Source organism: Aristolochia californica, unplaced genomic scaffold (assembly GCF_029961685.1).
Source record: "Aristolochia californica isolate CCGP_79_NKW_82.1479 unplaced genomic scaffold, dmAriCali1.0.hap1 SCAF_14, whole genome shotgun sequence".
Taxonomy (NCBI): Eukaryota; Viridiplantae; Streptophyta; class Magnoliopsida; order Piperales; family Aristolochiaceae; genus Aristolochia; species Aristolochia californica.
The window spans coordinates 25693973-25710397 of NW_027181815.1; the positions used below are offsets into that span (position 1 = coordinate 25693973).

Below are 16425 nucleotides of genomic sequence, written 5' to 3' on the forward strand. Positions count from 1 at the left end.
ATGATTTGAACAGGTATGAGTGAACCCTAATTTTGTTAAAGTTGTTGGAATTGTTAGAAGGAATTATTCCTTCAGGACTATTTTGAGTCCTTAGACCATGTCTTCCGGAATGTAAAACAGAAGAATTGTTGTTTCTCTGTAAGGCTATTTGTAAGCCATTTTGATTTTTGAATAAATAGTTTTTTCTAGCTCCCGGATTTTTTCTTTGCATACGAAAAATTCAACATCTGGTATCAGAGCTGGATTAGCGACTCCGGGAAGAAATTTTCATTCGGCAACCCCTCGTCTTCTTGCACCGCAGTCGTAGAAAGAGAGAGGTTTGACATCAAGAAAAAAAATTGAGAGAGGGACAGCGAGACCCCTCTAGAAAAGAAAATTCTGTTCGGGAATAAAATCCCGAAATCAAAGGAGATGGCGAGAGAGAAAAGAAATTTGAGAGAGGGAGAGAGCGAGACCCCCAAGAGAAGAAAATTTTGGAACCCAGAGATCCCGAAAATCAGAGACGGCCGTAGACCCCTCCTGACTGAACGAAAGCTCCCTCCAGAGCTTCCCAAAAATCAGAGACGATGAGAGAGACATCAAAAAAAAAATAGCCGCACCGTAGCCACAGACCCCTCCTGACTCGACAAAAGCTCCCTCCGGAGCTTCCCGAAACCCAAAGATCCCAAAAATTAGAGACGGCGAGAGAGACATCAAGAAAAAAAAATAGTTGTGCCGCAGCCGCAAACCCTTCTTCACCAATTTTTGCTTCCTAACTTTGGATGGAAGAAACGACTCTGATTTCTTCGCTGACGTCGATGTTGCCATCTCTTGGGTTCTCGTCTGACCGAATGGCTGATCAGTCTTCGTTTTTCTAGCGCCGCTTTGAGGAGAGGAGCAGCGCCTGTTTCGATGAGATAAGAGAGAAAAAAAACCGAGGAGAGCATTTAGAGGAGAGAAGAAAAAAATATGAGGAGAGCTTTTTGAGGAGAGGAGAAATTAAAAAAAAAACAAGGAGAGCCTCGTGTTGCTGTGAGGAGAGAAGAACGACGCTTGTTTCGAGGAGAAAAAAAATCCTAGAAGTGAAAAAAAAACCCGTAAGAATGACATCTGAAAGTAGTTTTGTTCAACCAACAATTCCAAAGCTTAATGAACACTATGATCACTAATGTATGATCATGAAAAATTTTCTGCACTCAAAGAAATATTGGTACTTGATAGAAGAAGGGATCCCTAGAGCTGATTCAGGGGCAGAACTCACAGAAGGACAAAAGAAGGTGATTGCATATGCAAAGTTGAAGGATTTGAAAGGTTAAAAATTATCTCTTCCAAGCCATTGATCGATCAGTCTTGGAGACCATTTTGAACAATGATACATCGAAGAATATTTGGGACTTCTTGAAGCAAAAGTAGTGCAGTGTGTACAACGTCAAGCACTTCAAAAGAAATTTGAGGTGCTCAACATGAAGTTAGGAGAATCTGTGAATGAATATTTTGCTCAAACCCTTATTATAGTTAGCAATATGAGGGTTCATGGTGAGAAAATGGAGGATATTGTGGTCATTGAAAAGATTCTAAGATCTATGACTACAAAATTTGATTATGTTGTGTGCTCAGTTGAAGAGTCTAATGAACTAGACACCTTGTCCATTGATGTGTTGCAAAACAGTCTTCTAGTGCATGAACAACACATGAATAGTCATGTTGTGGAAGAACAAACATTGAAGGTTACTTATGATGGACAATCAGGAGGAAGAGGACGTGGTCGTGGTGGATTTAGAGGGAGAGGATGAGGTTGGCAAAATTTTGACAAGTCTACCATTGAGTGTTACAATTGTCATAAACTTGGATATTTTCAATACGAATGCCCAATAAAGGGGACAGAGACAAAGACACATTATGCAGAAGTTAATGAAGAAATGTTGTTAATGACATATGTGGACTCCAAGGAAGCTAGTAAAGAGGAGCTATGGTTCCTTGATTTAGGTTGCAACAACCATATGTGTGGCAAAAAGGAGCTTTTCTCCATGCTTGATGAAAGTTTTAGCAATTTTGTAAAGTTTGGGAGACAATTCAAGCATGGTTGTGATAGGAAAAGAAAACATACGAATGTTGGTGAATGAACTTGTGCATGTCATCATTGAGGTGTTTTATGTTCTAGAACTAAAGACTAATTTGCTAAGTGTTGGACAACTACAAGAAAAGGGGCTTGCAATTCTCATACAACATGGGAAATGTAAAATTTATCATCTTGAGAGAGGATTGATCATGGAGACTACAATAACCTCAAACAGAATGTTCATCTTATCTGCATAGAAACAACAAAAAGAAGAAATATTTTTTTTCTCTTACAGAGGATCCTACTTGGATTTGGCACTCTAGATATTGACATTTAAGCTTCAGTGACTTAAAATTTTTTCAGTGGAAAAGAATTGTTAATAGACTGCCTCAATTTATAGCTCCTTCGACGGTATGTGAAAATTGTTTGGAAGGACAACAACGTAGAGATCCATTTCCAAAAGAAAACACATGAAGGACTTCTCAGAATCTTCAACTGGTGCATGCTGACATCTGTGGACCAATCAACCCTACTTCAAACAACATCTGGTTGACTCTCTTCCATATTGTAATGATTATAAACCTTAACTGTAATTATGTTGATTTTTGCAACTCAAACATTTCAAATGCATTTCCTTCAAGAGATACAAGATCAAAGTTTATACAAAAGAATTAGAAAATCTAATACAAGGTCTCGAGCTATACGACATGTTAAGTCATTTTGAAGAAGCACCTACTAGTAAAGCTTGGAGATTTGAAAATTAGAGTCAATGTCTTTAAAAAATATCTCAAGAACTCTAGTATTGTATGAGGATTTTCAACAAACTTCAATTCTAAGGTACACATGAGTATTGGAGGTTTAGGGCATATAATTTTTTAAAACTATATTTGAACGACGCATAAAACTGATTTAAACTTACAATAACCCTTAGTTTTATTTTGGTTAGGCTTAAAACTCAAATTTACACTCTGGCATAAATCATGATCGACCAACCTACATGGGATTGATCGACCATCCCAAATGTAGTGTGGCATAGCTTATAAAGCATGATTGATCATCCAGAATGCTACTATATAAGTTTATACAACATGATCAATTATACGTTATTGCATGATCGATCATCCCGAGCACTACACAACCAATCCTATAAAGCAATGGAAAAGGGTCGATCAATGAGTTTTTTGAAAGGTTGAAAACTCATTCATTGATGCCTCGATTGATCAACAAGTTTGGGAAACCTAAAAGTATAGTCATTACACATGGTTGATTAATCATACCTTTCTCTTGATCGATTAACATTTTTGCAACTTTTTGTATCAGACAAATAACGTCTAGTTTGGTTGGGAAACTTATAATAATGAACCCCCAAACTCATTGGGAAGCATTTAAGTAAGCATTCATTGGCAATTCAAAGCACTCAAAAAGCCTATTCATTTGAATTTTTTGTACAAACCTTTTTTGAGAGAAAAAAAACTATACATTTTGCAAAAACTACATACCTCTCTCAAATCACTCAACATTCCTAATATTCAAGCTCCTCTACTTCAACTCTTGTGCTCAAAAGGCTTGATAACTCTTTTGGAGAAGGTTGTCTCTCCATTAAAAAGGGTGTCAATTTTTCTTTCTTTTGGGTATTTTTGATTTATTCTTTGAAAGGTGCTCTAGAACCTGGAATCGAGAAGGGAAAAACTTACTCGAGCTATATAATCTAGTTGTATAATCTTTAGGAAAAATTTACTTGTGTGTAATTGGACATTACACTAGGCTTAAAGAGAGCCAAAATCTCTATTAAGTGTAAAATTTCATCTAATTGAACTTATTAGTGAATTTTTTTTGGGCAAAGGAAACATGGAAAACAAAAACTCTTTGTCTCCTTTGTAGTGTTTACTTTTATTATTACTATGATTTAATTTTTATATTTAAGCACTAATTTTTTAAATTATAATCTCAATTTACCTCCTCCCCCACGCCTCTTGAGAAGCCACTTGGGCCAACAATCTATTTGTAGAAATGCTTGACTTGGACAATTGCTTCTCAAGAGATTTCTCTCTTATGTTTGATCGAACAGATGCCAAGCAATCAAACAATCTTGAAGTACTAGTCAGTCTATTTACATGGAGTATTCTACATGGAGTATTCTAATGGTCCTTGCTTGGTCAAATAGATGTTCAACCAATTTTCATCTGAGACTTTTTTTTGTCATTTAAATAAGTCAATTTTTTAAATTAGTTATTTAAGTATTTTTATAAGCAAAATTGATTTAATGGGGATTGAGAGCCAAACAAGTAGTGATCCAGTCATTCCCCAAAGTAGTTGTTATTTAAGCTAAATTTCTTAAATTTTATGATTTTTACACAAGGAAAATAAAATAAATAAAATATTTTTTTAAATGCATATTTTAAAAAAAATTGAATTCACAAGCAAAAGTCTAAAACTTTTGTCTCATCAATAAAATGGACATCTAGAAGCATCTATTGACATCAACACCACATCAATTAAATTTTATAACATTGCTTCATTTCAATCTTGTCTCATCTATAAATTCACGCAAAATTTAATCCATAAATGCCGTCAAGTAGTGCTATCCATTGAACACAATGATGTTGAATTTAACCAAATAAATTGAATGCTCAGTTTAACAATATAAATATAATACATTGCCAATAGTGATCTAAATTTATTATGTTGTACTTCTTTTTTTCTTGAAAGTAGTGGTTGTAAGTAATCTCTGAGTTGGTCGCCGACTCCAGAATTTTTTTATTGAATTACAATAAATTTTACAATTAATACGAGCCTATTTATGGACTAATTAAGGATCATCTGATTCCTTAATTAAGGATACGAATTTTGTTAATTTAAGAGATCAAAATCAATCAAGATTTTCCCATGATTTCTTAAAATCACGACAAATCAATCTCTTGATTGATAGAGATTGTTTTGCCATTATTTTTACCTAAATTATTACATAGGTTAATTTTAAATTTAATTTAATTTTTCTCTTAACGTTCCCCTCAAGTTGTAATTGGGGTACGAGGAAATATAACTTGCTGTCTTACCATGTTCAACTACTCTTCCAGATAGGTCGATCGAGTCCATTTTTTTATACAGAGGCCGCCGATTCCAGTTGGTTTCTCAATGCATTCTTGGCTTATTCTACTGTAATTTCATCTGAAGCCACCATTCGAGCAAGCTGTGCATTCGAAGATGAGTACTGGAGAAGGCGACGATGGGTCATGGATGATTGCCATGAAAAACAAATACAGGTCCTCAAATGCGGAGCAGTCACATCCGGAGCTACCCACCATCGTCCGGGTGCCTCATATCATACGCCGTACAAATGAGGAAGCTTACGAGCCTAAGATTCTCTCCATCGGTTCTTACTACTGGGAAAACAAGAGGTTGCTGGCGATGGAGTAGAAGAAGTGGAAGTATCTGCGTGACTTCTGCTCTCGGAACGAGGTTTTGACCTTGGATGAAATCCTCAACAGTGTGCAGGAATTGAAGAAATCAGCGAGGAGGTGCTACTCCGAGGACATTCCTATTGGGGAAGACGAGTTTGGGGAGATGCTGGTGCTCGATGGTTGCTTCATTCTGGAGCTGTTCCTCAAATCACAGGAGAGGAAGTCTCATGTGGAAGAGAAGAAATTATACGAGACAGACCTCATATTTGCTTCTTCTTCTGAATGGATTCTGAGATGTGTAGCCAGGGATTTGCTCCTGGAAGAGAACCAGCTCCCCTTCTTCGTCTTACTTCAATTATTCAATTCTTTCGCCAAAACGATCTCCTCTGTTTCTCTGGTTAGTCTCTCTGTGAATTTCTTCAAAACCCCGTATTATACAATCAGCAAAGCGGAATCGTCCATTCACAGAGACAAGGACAAGAAATCCTTCCACCCAGAAGAATCCTGTCTCCTTCACTTTCTCCACTTAGTTCACTCCCATTTCATGGTAACATCCGATCAGGGTAACGACCCAGTAAGGAATTTCGACTCCTCTTGCTCTTTACTCCCTCTCGTCAAGCAAAGGCACCCCTCCGTCGACCACCGCTCCCAACGCCTAAGGCCATTACCGACCGTCCCATGTGCAAAGAGGCTCCAAGACGCAGGCATCAAATTCAAGAGACGCAAGGGAGGTAACTTCCTGGACATAAAATTCGATAACGGAGTGATGGAAATCTCACACGTTCTTGTTGACAATTACACAAACACCTTCCTGAGAAACTTGATAGCGTTCGAACAAGCCGACCCTGCACTCGGGAAATGCTTCACCTTCTACGCTGCTTTTATGGATTTCATCGTGAACACTGCCGAGGACGTGGAGATTCTGCATCATAGTGGGATTATCGATCATGGGTTGGGCAGTGAAAAGAACATCGCTTTGATGTTCAACTTGATGTCCAAGGGACTGATAGTTGAATCAGATGCCAAGGTCAAGTATCAGAAATTAATCAGAGATATAATGAAATACTACAAGACTCCATGGAATATGTGGAGGGCGAAGCTGAATCGGGACTACTTCGGCAATCCGTGGGCGATAGTTTCATTAGCGGCTGGAATTTTGGCGATTTGTCTGGCTATCACCAACACCTTCTTTGGCATCTACAGATATTATCATCCTTTAGCATGAAGTCCGAGTACTGGGATTTCTGTGTTTGATATTTGTTGCTTCAAAGTTCGGTTCCTGTTTCTTCAGCTTTGATTTCTTTCCTAGATAATGGGATTTGGGTTAGTCTCAGTTTGATTATTGAAACTGCTCTTGTATATTTGATCTTCAACTTGGAGAAGTGGAGAAGCAATATCCGCAATGCGGATGGCCACCTTTCCAGAGATCAAACTTTCTGGGTTAATCTGTCCTTGTTCCATGTGTGTAAAGGGAAAATCAATCATTAAGCTGAATGGATCTTTTTAATTTATGCATCAAATTAATTAAGCTATGTTAATTGGTTATTTGATAACTAAGAGGGCTGATCCAATACAAAAGACTATTTGGAGCGAAATATACGAAACGGCTGATAATGATAAACGGCTATCTCAACTACCCGATCAGATAACCATTGATCATGATCAGACCTTTGAGATAGCCGTTTCGTACCAAATAGCTTTTCTATTGGATAAGTTATAGATAACTAAAGCATTAGTAATAACTACATCAAATTTTTAGAAATTGAGATGCGCCCATTCATGACAAATCAAATTCTGAATTTCCTTAGGTTATATTTGGAATCCTAGAAAATAAAATAAAATAAAATGAGAATTTGACCATTATTATTCCCAAAAATAATTAGTAAAAACGAGATAATGATCAAATTCTTCTTTTCATTAACTATTTTTTAGAATAATAATTGTCAAATTCTTATTTTTTTACTTTATTTTTCATTTGGTTCCAAGCAGACCCTTAATCTTTTGATTGGGGTCATAAGTTAAATATTAATATTAAGCACTTCCCCTCAATTTATCACTATTGACTAATTACTTTGATTATAAAAATTGGATGAAGAAATTCGATTAACTTGATAATGGTCCTTCACTTCTCTCTTCTTCCTTCACCCTAACCTTGACTAAGCTTTAGTCGGGTTTGATTATGATTCATACTTTCAATCCTTTTGAAAGTAAGGTTTATTTCTAACTTCAATACGATTAAAAGGCAAAAATACTTTTACAAAATAAAATTAAGTCACTTTTCCATTGGATTGTCTAACTCGACTTGGATTAGGGAGGGGTTGGGTTGAGTAAGGGGTTGGACTCACTCCTCACATTTTTTGTGAGTTTTGTCAAACGGAGTAATCAAAGCAATAACACATACAAAGAATTTTCCGATGATTTCTTTTCTTCTCCTCATTGAGGCTTTTTATAATACATTTACAACCTTATTAAGATCCAATTTAGATCTTAAAACCAGGAACAAATCAAGGAAACAAATCGTTTTCTATAATTACGGTAAAAAATTACATAATTTATAGCTCATTTCAACACTTCCCCTCAAGTTGGTGCATAGATGTCGATCATGCCCAACTTGTCAATGATACCATGAAATACTTTCCTTGATACTCCTTTCATGAGCATATCAACCAACTGACTCTCGAATGGAATAAAAGGAAATTTGATAATCTTTGCATCAAGGTTTTCCTTGATGAAATAGCGATCAACTTCAACATGTTTATTGCGATCATGTTGAACCGGATTTTTTGAAATTTCGATGGCTGCCTTATTATCACAGTAGAGTTTCATAGATTCAGCATATTCAATCCCTAAGTCCCTCAGGATATTTCTTATCCATAACAATTCGCATACACCATGAGCCATGCCTTTAAATTCAGCTTAAACACTTGATCTTGATACTACCTTCTGTTTTTTGCTTCTCCAAGTGACAAAATTACCTTCCACAAAAGTAAAGTAACCAGACGTGGATCTTTTGGTTGTCTGATCTCCTGCCCAATCAGAATCTGTGTATCCTTCAATGTTAGAGACACCATTTTTTCTGAATAACAAACCTTTTCCTGGAGCACTCTTCAAGTATCTCAAGATCCGATAAACTGCTTCCATATGTTCTTCACTTGGTGCATGCATGAACTGACTCACAACGCTCACTGCATATCCTACGTCTGATCTTGTGTGTGATAGGTAGATTAATCTTCCAACTAATCGCTGATAACGCCCTTTGTCTATTGGGATTTAATCTGGGAGAATTTCGAGCTTATGATTCATTTCTATGGGCGTCTCTACTTGTTTACAATCAAGCATTCCGGTTTTGGCTAGAAAATCCAACACATATTTTCATTGTGAAAGGAAGAATCCATGTTTCGATCTTGCCACCTCAATTCCCAAAAAATATTTAAATTTTTTGAGATCCTTCATTTCGAATTTAGTGGTTAAAGACTCCTGTAAAGCTTGCATTTTACATGGGTCATCTCCTGTCAAGACCATATCATCAACATATACAATTAAAGCCGTTACTTTTCCTTCTTTGCATTTTATAAACAAAGTATGATCTGAGTTACTTTGCATATATTCAAACTCCTTCATTGTAGTCGAGAATCTTCCAAACCATGCTCTAGGTGATTGTTTCAACCCGTACAATGATTTCTTCAATTTACATACTTTTACCTTGACATAAAGAACTAATTTTAACTCCGGGTGGTAACTCCATGTAGACTTCTTCTTCTAAATCTCCATTGAGAAATGTATTTTTAACATCAAATTGTTACAGAGGCCTGTCTAGAATTGCTGCTATAGATATAAGAATGCAAATTGTATTGATCTTAGCTACTGGTGTAAAAGTATCCTGATAATCTATTCCATACCTTTGCAAGTAACCGAACTTTATATCTTTCAATACTTCCATTCGGTTTGAGTTTCACCGTGAACACCCATCGACATCCAATTGTCTTCACACCTTTAAGCTATGAAACAAGTTCCCAAGTGGCATTATTTTGTAAAGCCTCCATTTCTTCGTTCATTGCCTTTTTCCATTTTTGATCAGCCAATGCATCATGTACATTACTAAGAATAGAAACCCTGGATAATTGATCAATAGTAAATGCATATGATTTACTCAACCTATGGGAGGACACATAGTTGTTGATTGAGTATTTTGTTTTGGCTTCAAGATCAGGTTCATACTGTTTCTTTGGAATTCCCCTATTCAATCTTTGTGGATATCTAAGAATTATATTTTCTATAGGAACACATGTTTCAATAGATTCATCAAACACAGGTTTCGTATTTACCTGAGGAGGAACATTCTGGATTGATTCTTCAGTTGATGGTGCAGACGGAGGCAACTCTGAGGATTCTTCAGGAGAAATTAATGATTCACTCTCGACTTCATGGTTGGGAGCACAATCTTGTTGCACATCATGTCGACCTAGTTGGTGAAGAAATTCATTCACCGCTTCTAACTCAGTAAACTCAGCCTCTCTATTATTCCCTTGTTGAACATTCTCTTCACTTGAGCTCTCCCCCTGAGTAATAAGGTTGTAATTCATGGAATGAGGCATCTAGAGTTACATGGAGCTTTCGGGTGTGTGGATCATAGCACCAATATCCTTTTTAAAAATCAGAATAGCCAACAAAAAACACATCATTTGGCACATGGATCAAGTTTATTTCGCAAGACTTTTGGGATATGAACATATACAGTATACCCAAAAACCCGGGGTTCAAGATTCGGAAGATGGGGAAAGGAAATTAGGGAGTGCAGTTTTTGTTGAGGAGTTTGAAAAGGTGTTCGATTGATAAGGTAGGCAGTAGATTTGACAGCTTCACCCCAATAAAACAGAGGCATGTTCATGCCAAAGAGAGAGACACACACTACTTCCAAAACTTGTTTATTCTTCCTCTCTGCCAATCCATTTTGTTGGGGAGTATAGGTGCATGAGGTTTGATGACCAATTCCATGATTGTTCAAAAAATTACCAAGCGACGTATTGACAAACTCAGTACCATTGTTAGATTGCAAAGCACGAATCTGCTTCTGGTACTGAGTGTGTACCATTTGGTGAAATTTCTAAAAAGCTAGACACACATCACTCTTTTTTATCAGCAAGGATACCCAAGTCATGCTAGTGCATTCATCAATAAATGTCACAAAATACCGAACTCGAGAAACAGAGGGAACCTTTGCAGGACCCCAAACATCAGATTGAATAACCTCAAAAGGTTCAGAACTCTTATGCAAACTTGGTAAATAAGAGATACGATGGCTCTTAGCCAGTTCACAAGTGTCACAATGAAAATCCAAATTATTCAAACCTGAAAAAAGTTGTGGTCTCAATTTCTTAAGATAACCAAAGGAAAGATGGCCGAGTCTTCGGTGCCATAACCATATAGTTGCTTGATCACTTTCTTCACTACTAGCTTGATTTGCCTGATTGATTTTTTATCCCCCATTATCTGTTAACTCCAAATAGTAGATTTTCCCCATCTAACACCATAACTAAGAATCTTTCGGGTTAGAATGTCCTAAAAGACACAAAAGGAGGGCCAGAAAGTTACAGTACAAGCAAAAGTTGAAGTAATTTGGCTAACAGACAACTGATTGTATTCAAGAGATGGAACAACAAGGACAATATCTAATGTAAGATTATTCGACAAGATAACTGACCCTTCCCTAGTAATAAGAGAGGTACTACCATTGGCGGTGGAAATAACGGATTGAGGAGAAGGTAGAACAAATGTTAACTAACTAGAATCCCTCGTCATGTGATCGAATGCACCTATATCAATAATCCAAGTCCTATTATTAGAATATGCAGAGAATACTAATGCTTTACCGATAATACTTGGATGGGCAACATTCGCCGTAGGTAGTAGCTTTTCCCCAACAATCTTTTTCAAAGGTCTTTTTGAGAAGTCCCACCACTCTGAATAACCAATAATCTTGTAACAACGTTGTTGTGAATGGCCTTTTTCCCTACAGTGAGTGCATACCCGGTTGTTAGCTTTTACAAATATTTGACGATAGTTATCCATTGTCAGTCTCTGGGTTGATTCGGATTTTTTTGGTCCGGTCTGGAAATTCGGTTTGACCCTGTCCGATTCGGTTCGATCTGGTTCGGTTCAGGTCCGGTCTGATTGTGGTCTGATTCAGTTCTAACTAGTCCAATTCGGTTCTGGTTTGGTACGATTGTTGTCCAGTTTGGGTCCGATTCAGTTTGGTTTGGTCCAATTCTGGTCCGATTTTGGGTCCGAAACAGGCACGGGCCAGCGCTTGATTAAATTTTCCTAACTTAGGAAAAATTTAATCGGAGTCGTCGTCTTCTTCTTCGGTAGCGGCAGCGTCGGCTTCCTTCGGCGTGGTGGTTGGCAACAACAACGGGGTTGATGGTGCGGTCGTTGGCGATAATCGGTGATGAGGTTTTGACGGGACCGTCGGCAATCGCAGAGAAAAACAGAGGTCATCGGCTTCCTTCGGCGACGACATTGTTTGCTGGGAGGCCGAGCGGTGGTAGCTTTTGGAACTTCCGCCGGTCTTCTGTGATGGCGATTCAGTTCACAGCTACGGCAAAGGAAGCTCTTCCTCTTTGTCAAGCTGTTGATGCTCCGGAAAGCCGAGCGGTGCTTCGACGGCGGTTCGGCAACGGTTTGGTGGGTTCCAACGGAGTTCGGATGGCAAAATTCGGTGGTGTTATGCGACGACTAAAGGAAAAAATATAAAACGTACATCGTCTTCTTCGTTCAAGGTTACGGCAGAGCAGAGCTTTATTTTTATTTTTCTCTTCTGGTGACAGAGTTGTTGCTCAGGTCTTTGGCTATAGGACAACTTCTTCGTATAAGGCGACGACAGAAGACATCTCCCGCTCTGATACCATGTCAAACGGAGTAACTAAAGCAATAACACATACACAAAATTTTTCGATGATTTCTATTTTGCTCCTCATTGAAGCTTTTTATAATACATTTACAACCTAATTAAAATCCAATTTAGATCTTAAAATCAGGAACAAATCAAGGAAACAAATCGTTTCCTATAATTACAGTAACAAATTACATATTTTACAGCTCATTTCAACAGTTTTCCTGACTTACCAATCTAATTTGAACAACTCAACCCAAATTAATTTCATATGGGTCATGTTAGATCCGAGAGTAGGAGTCATTCTTCTATGTCTCTATGTGTTATTTTTTTGTTTTTTCATTTGTCAAACTTAGAATTATCTAATCAAAATTAGCGATAAATGATAATAGAAAAAAATAATTTATGTGATACTATAAGATATGTAGCAATTAATAAAAAATTGGAGGTTATATGTCATATTTAAGGAATATAAGAATAATTAACCCCTTTAATTAGAGTTTCCTTAAACCTTGTTAAAGAACACATCAATGGAATATAAAGGTTATTTGGGTCTTATTCAAGGTCGGTAGCATTAATATGGTTGTCTTCTATTTGGGTTAACAAAGAAAGAGAAAAAAATTAAGTTTCTTTTTTTCTTTTTTGTCAATCTTGTCCTTGCTTCTTGAAATGTAAGGGAAAATCCCTCGCTACCTGAACTGGGTCAGATTGAAACGAGTTGTCCATTGAACTCACTGTTAGGTTCTTTTATGCCTACTTCAAAACAAGATATGGGTCATCTGATACATCATACATATCAGCTATACAAATTGAAATAAATTTTTTATTGCTAATAACTATATCACATTTGCATGCATTGAGCTGCCCATTCATGATTTTTTTTTTGAATTTCATAGTTTTTTTATTGGGTGAATAAGTTGAGAGTGAATTTTTACAATATCACTCAATTTTTTCTTTATTTTTAAGTTGCTTTGATGCAAAATAGGATAAACCCAGAAAAAAATGTACATGATGGAGATGTTCCTAGGAGTACCTGCGAGCTAAGTTTTCTCCAATAATTAGGGGTATGTGAGTTTACACGAAAAGTTATCAGAGCTCAATCCAAATAAAAGGGTGGACCTTTTTTTGTTATGTTATTCCTTCACCTTGCCTTTGACATGTTTCAATCAGATGGATAGTTTTTCATCCTTCTGTTTAGGGGTGGCATCGTGTTGAGTCAAGTTCAAACCTGTGTAAGTTTGAGTTTAGTTTGACCTTAAAACTTTGAGCTTGAACTCGAGTTTGAAAATTCTAAATGAGTTTAAACTCGAGCTTGAGCCGGATTCAAGATCATCATACATTTAAAACTACCAAAAAAAAATACAAAAAATTATTGAAGATGGGTCCAAGCCTACACGACCAAGGAAGACCCACATATCCAAGTGTGTTGGAAGATTGGCCCAAGCCCATAAGATATGGACCCACCATGATCACACGAGTTGGTGGGACCCACCATGATCACAGGAGGTGGCATGATGAGTCTTACACAATAAGAAGTCTTACAGAGCCAAAATTATTATGGAAGCAGGTCTCACAGAAGAGTTTCAGTTTAAAGGTATTTTAGTTATGTTAGTCTTCTATTTATATTGAGTTATTTAATTACGCTAGGAGTTATTTTAAGTGTTAGAGCTTGGGTGTAATTGGAACAAAAGTAGTTTAATTATAATTGGACTTTACTACTTTCCTCTATTATAAATAGGGGTTCATGTACTCTGATTTAAACAAGTCAATGAAGTTTTTTTCTTTTCCATAAATTCAACAATGTATCAAAGTAGGTTCTGTGAGTTGAATTGGTCAACCCACAAAGATAATGCGGTCATTTTTTTATCTATTATCTCTAGCAGTTTAGGTTTGTATCAATTTTTTTGTCTATTTAGTCTCTATATCCGTTGTTTTCTTTGCGTTTTCACCTTTATACTAAACTTTTAATGTTGCATATTATATATTGACGAAAAAGATATCCGAGTCTACTTTCCAAACCAAAACGAATTTTGGAAATAGAATTTTATAAAAAAATAAATTGATATTTTAAGCAGCAGAGGTCAGACTGCAAGAAAGGTTCGAGCAACAACAAAAAACTTCAACTTTTGAGCTATTTTATACTATCAAGAACTAAACTTTATATGAAAAATTATATATAAAAAAATATCTATAAGTCTATTTTCTTACCTATTCAACCAATTCTCTATCTGAGTTTTTTATATGGAGATATTAATCTTGGAAGAGTTAATTGTTATGCTGGCAAAAGAAGAAAGAGTACTTAGTTTGGCCAGATTACAGAGATTGAAATCTATTAGATTATTTATCTCAAAAGAATTATATTTCATGAAGAGAAATTATACTTGGATGAAAGGTATTTAAGTCTAGTTTATGAAAGAGAAAATTTCATATCAATCTGATATATATTTAAGGATAAATTTGCATTGGAAGAATATTGATTATTTTGCATCTACGAACTTCAATTGTCTTTGAATGAGATGGAGTCAAGGAGGACAAGTAGAAACCAGTACACGATGTTAGTTTTTGGGTCTGTCTCATATGATCTTCCAGATAATCCAGTGTTTTTGTTCTATTGGTCACCGGTGGTTTCATCTTTGAGATGTGGTCGTTGTTGCTGCATGAAGAATCCTTGAACAGTAGAAGACAAGTCTCGACAATCGTTGATGCTACTGCATGAAGAATCCTTGAATGGCAGAAGACAAGTCTAGACAAACGTTGTTGCCATTCCTTAAAGGTTGTTGTGGTATGAAGAGTCCTTGCATGACAGAAGTTCAATCAGTTTCATGATCCAGTAATCTACCGCAAGTAGTTGCAATTCAAGGAAGTTTTTTTCCATTTCTATTTTAGAACCAGACTCCTAAGTCCACTAATCTCCTAAGTTTCATTTTTTATTTCTTCTGACCAAGCTGGTCATGTTATTGCAGAATCACATTGCTGCTATTGAGAATAGCTAAGCTGGTCCCATTGCTGCATAATCAATAAATCAGTAGAGTTTTCTAGCCAAGTTTGTCTCAGTAAATCGTTGTTGCATAAGCATGTTGCTTCTATTGAGAATATTTACTGTTGGTAAATTAGTAACTAAATGGTCTCATGCATTAATCTTCAGCAACTTACCATTAACTTCTTGTTGAGAATATGAAGAGGCCAAAGACCATTGTGCGAGTCTCATTACTGTTATTGTTGGAAGCACAAGAGTTTAGCAAGCCAGCTTAATCCTTGAGCTGCATAATTTTCTGAATTATACACGAATTTGGTGGATTTTTTTTTTTAATTTGGAAGCATCACTCGATTCTCTATCTCCTGCTAAATTATTATCTTGGATTATTACTTGATTGCACCATACTATTTTGTGCTACTTCTTCATTTACTGATGGACTCACTGCAGACTATTTCATGTCCCAAAATATTATCGTTTGGGTAATTACCCATTACCCCCTTAATTGGCATTTATTACTCCTACCACTTGAGAGTCAGTGTTCTGTGAAGGGACACGGTGAGGGAGGAGTTTTATTACATTTTTTAGTATTGCATATAGAGCCACTACCTATAAAAGATAGGAGTGTGCCCTACATCTAGCATGGGTTATGACTAGAGTATAGAGCGATGTCATACGACTTAGAGCGATTTTACTCTGACTTATCTTATGCCAGCTAGGCCTCATGGAAGAGACTACCAGCATGAGGGGAGGGGGGGGCGGGGGGGGGGGGGGGGGGGGGGGGGGGGTTGGAAGATATGGAAGACTGCCATTTTATACGAGAAGATCCTATACACCATTTGCAGCAAGCTGGGAGTTCATGATATTCTCTCATCCCCAGCTTGAGGGGGAGTGTTGGAAGATAGGCCCAAGCCCACACGACCAAGAAAACCCACATATCTAAGTGTGTTGGAAGATGAGCCCAAGCCCGTAAGATATGGATCCACCATGATCACATGAGTTGGTGGGACCCACCATGATCACGTGAGGTGGCATGATGAGTCTAACATAATAAAAAGTCTTACATAGCCAAAATTATTATGAAAGCAGGTCTCATAGAAGAGTTCAAGATTAAAGGTAG

The 16425-nt window shown here is 36.9% G+C and overlaps 1 protein-coding gene across 1 annotated transcript; it reads left to right on the plus strand.

The window, feature by feature from the left end:
• The first annotated feature begins 1907 nt into the window (after positions 1-1907).
• On the plus strand, positions 1908-6664 carry LOC137949458 (UPF0481 protein At3g47200-like). Its single transcript, XM_068795507.1, has 4 exons — positions 1908-2090; positions 2402-2449; positions 5213-5443; positions 5498-6664. The coding sequence occupies exons 1-4, from the start codon at positions 1908-1910 to the stop codon at positions 6662-6664; spliced, it is 1629 nt and encodes a 542-aa protein (XP_068651608.1).
• The last annotated feature ends 9761 nt before the right edge of the window (positions 6665-16425 follow it).

Bases quoted from the DNA above. Each gene is read 5' to 3' on its own strand.
- LOC137949458 (XM_068795507.1), top strand. From the start codon at position 1,908: ATGACATATGTGGACTCCAAGGAAGCTAGTAAAGAGGAGCTATGGTTC. The intron at 2,091-2,401 runs GTTGGTGAATGA...AAATTTTTTCAG, and splicing joins GGAAAAGAAAACATACGAAT to TGGAAAAGAATTGTTAATAG. The intron at 5,444-5,497 runs GCGATGGAGTAG...TCTCGGAACGAG, and splicing joins GGGAAAACAAGAGGTTGCTG to GTTTTGACCTTGGATGAAAT.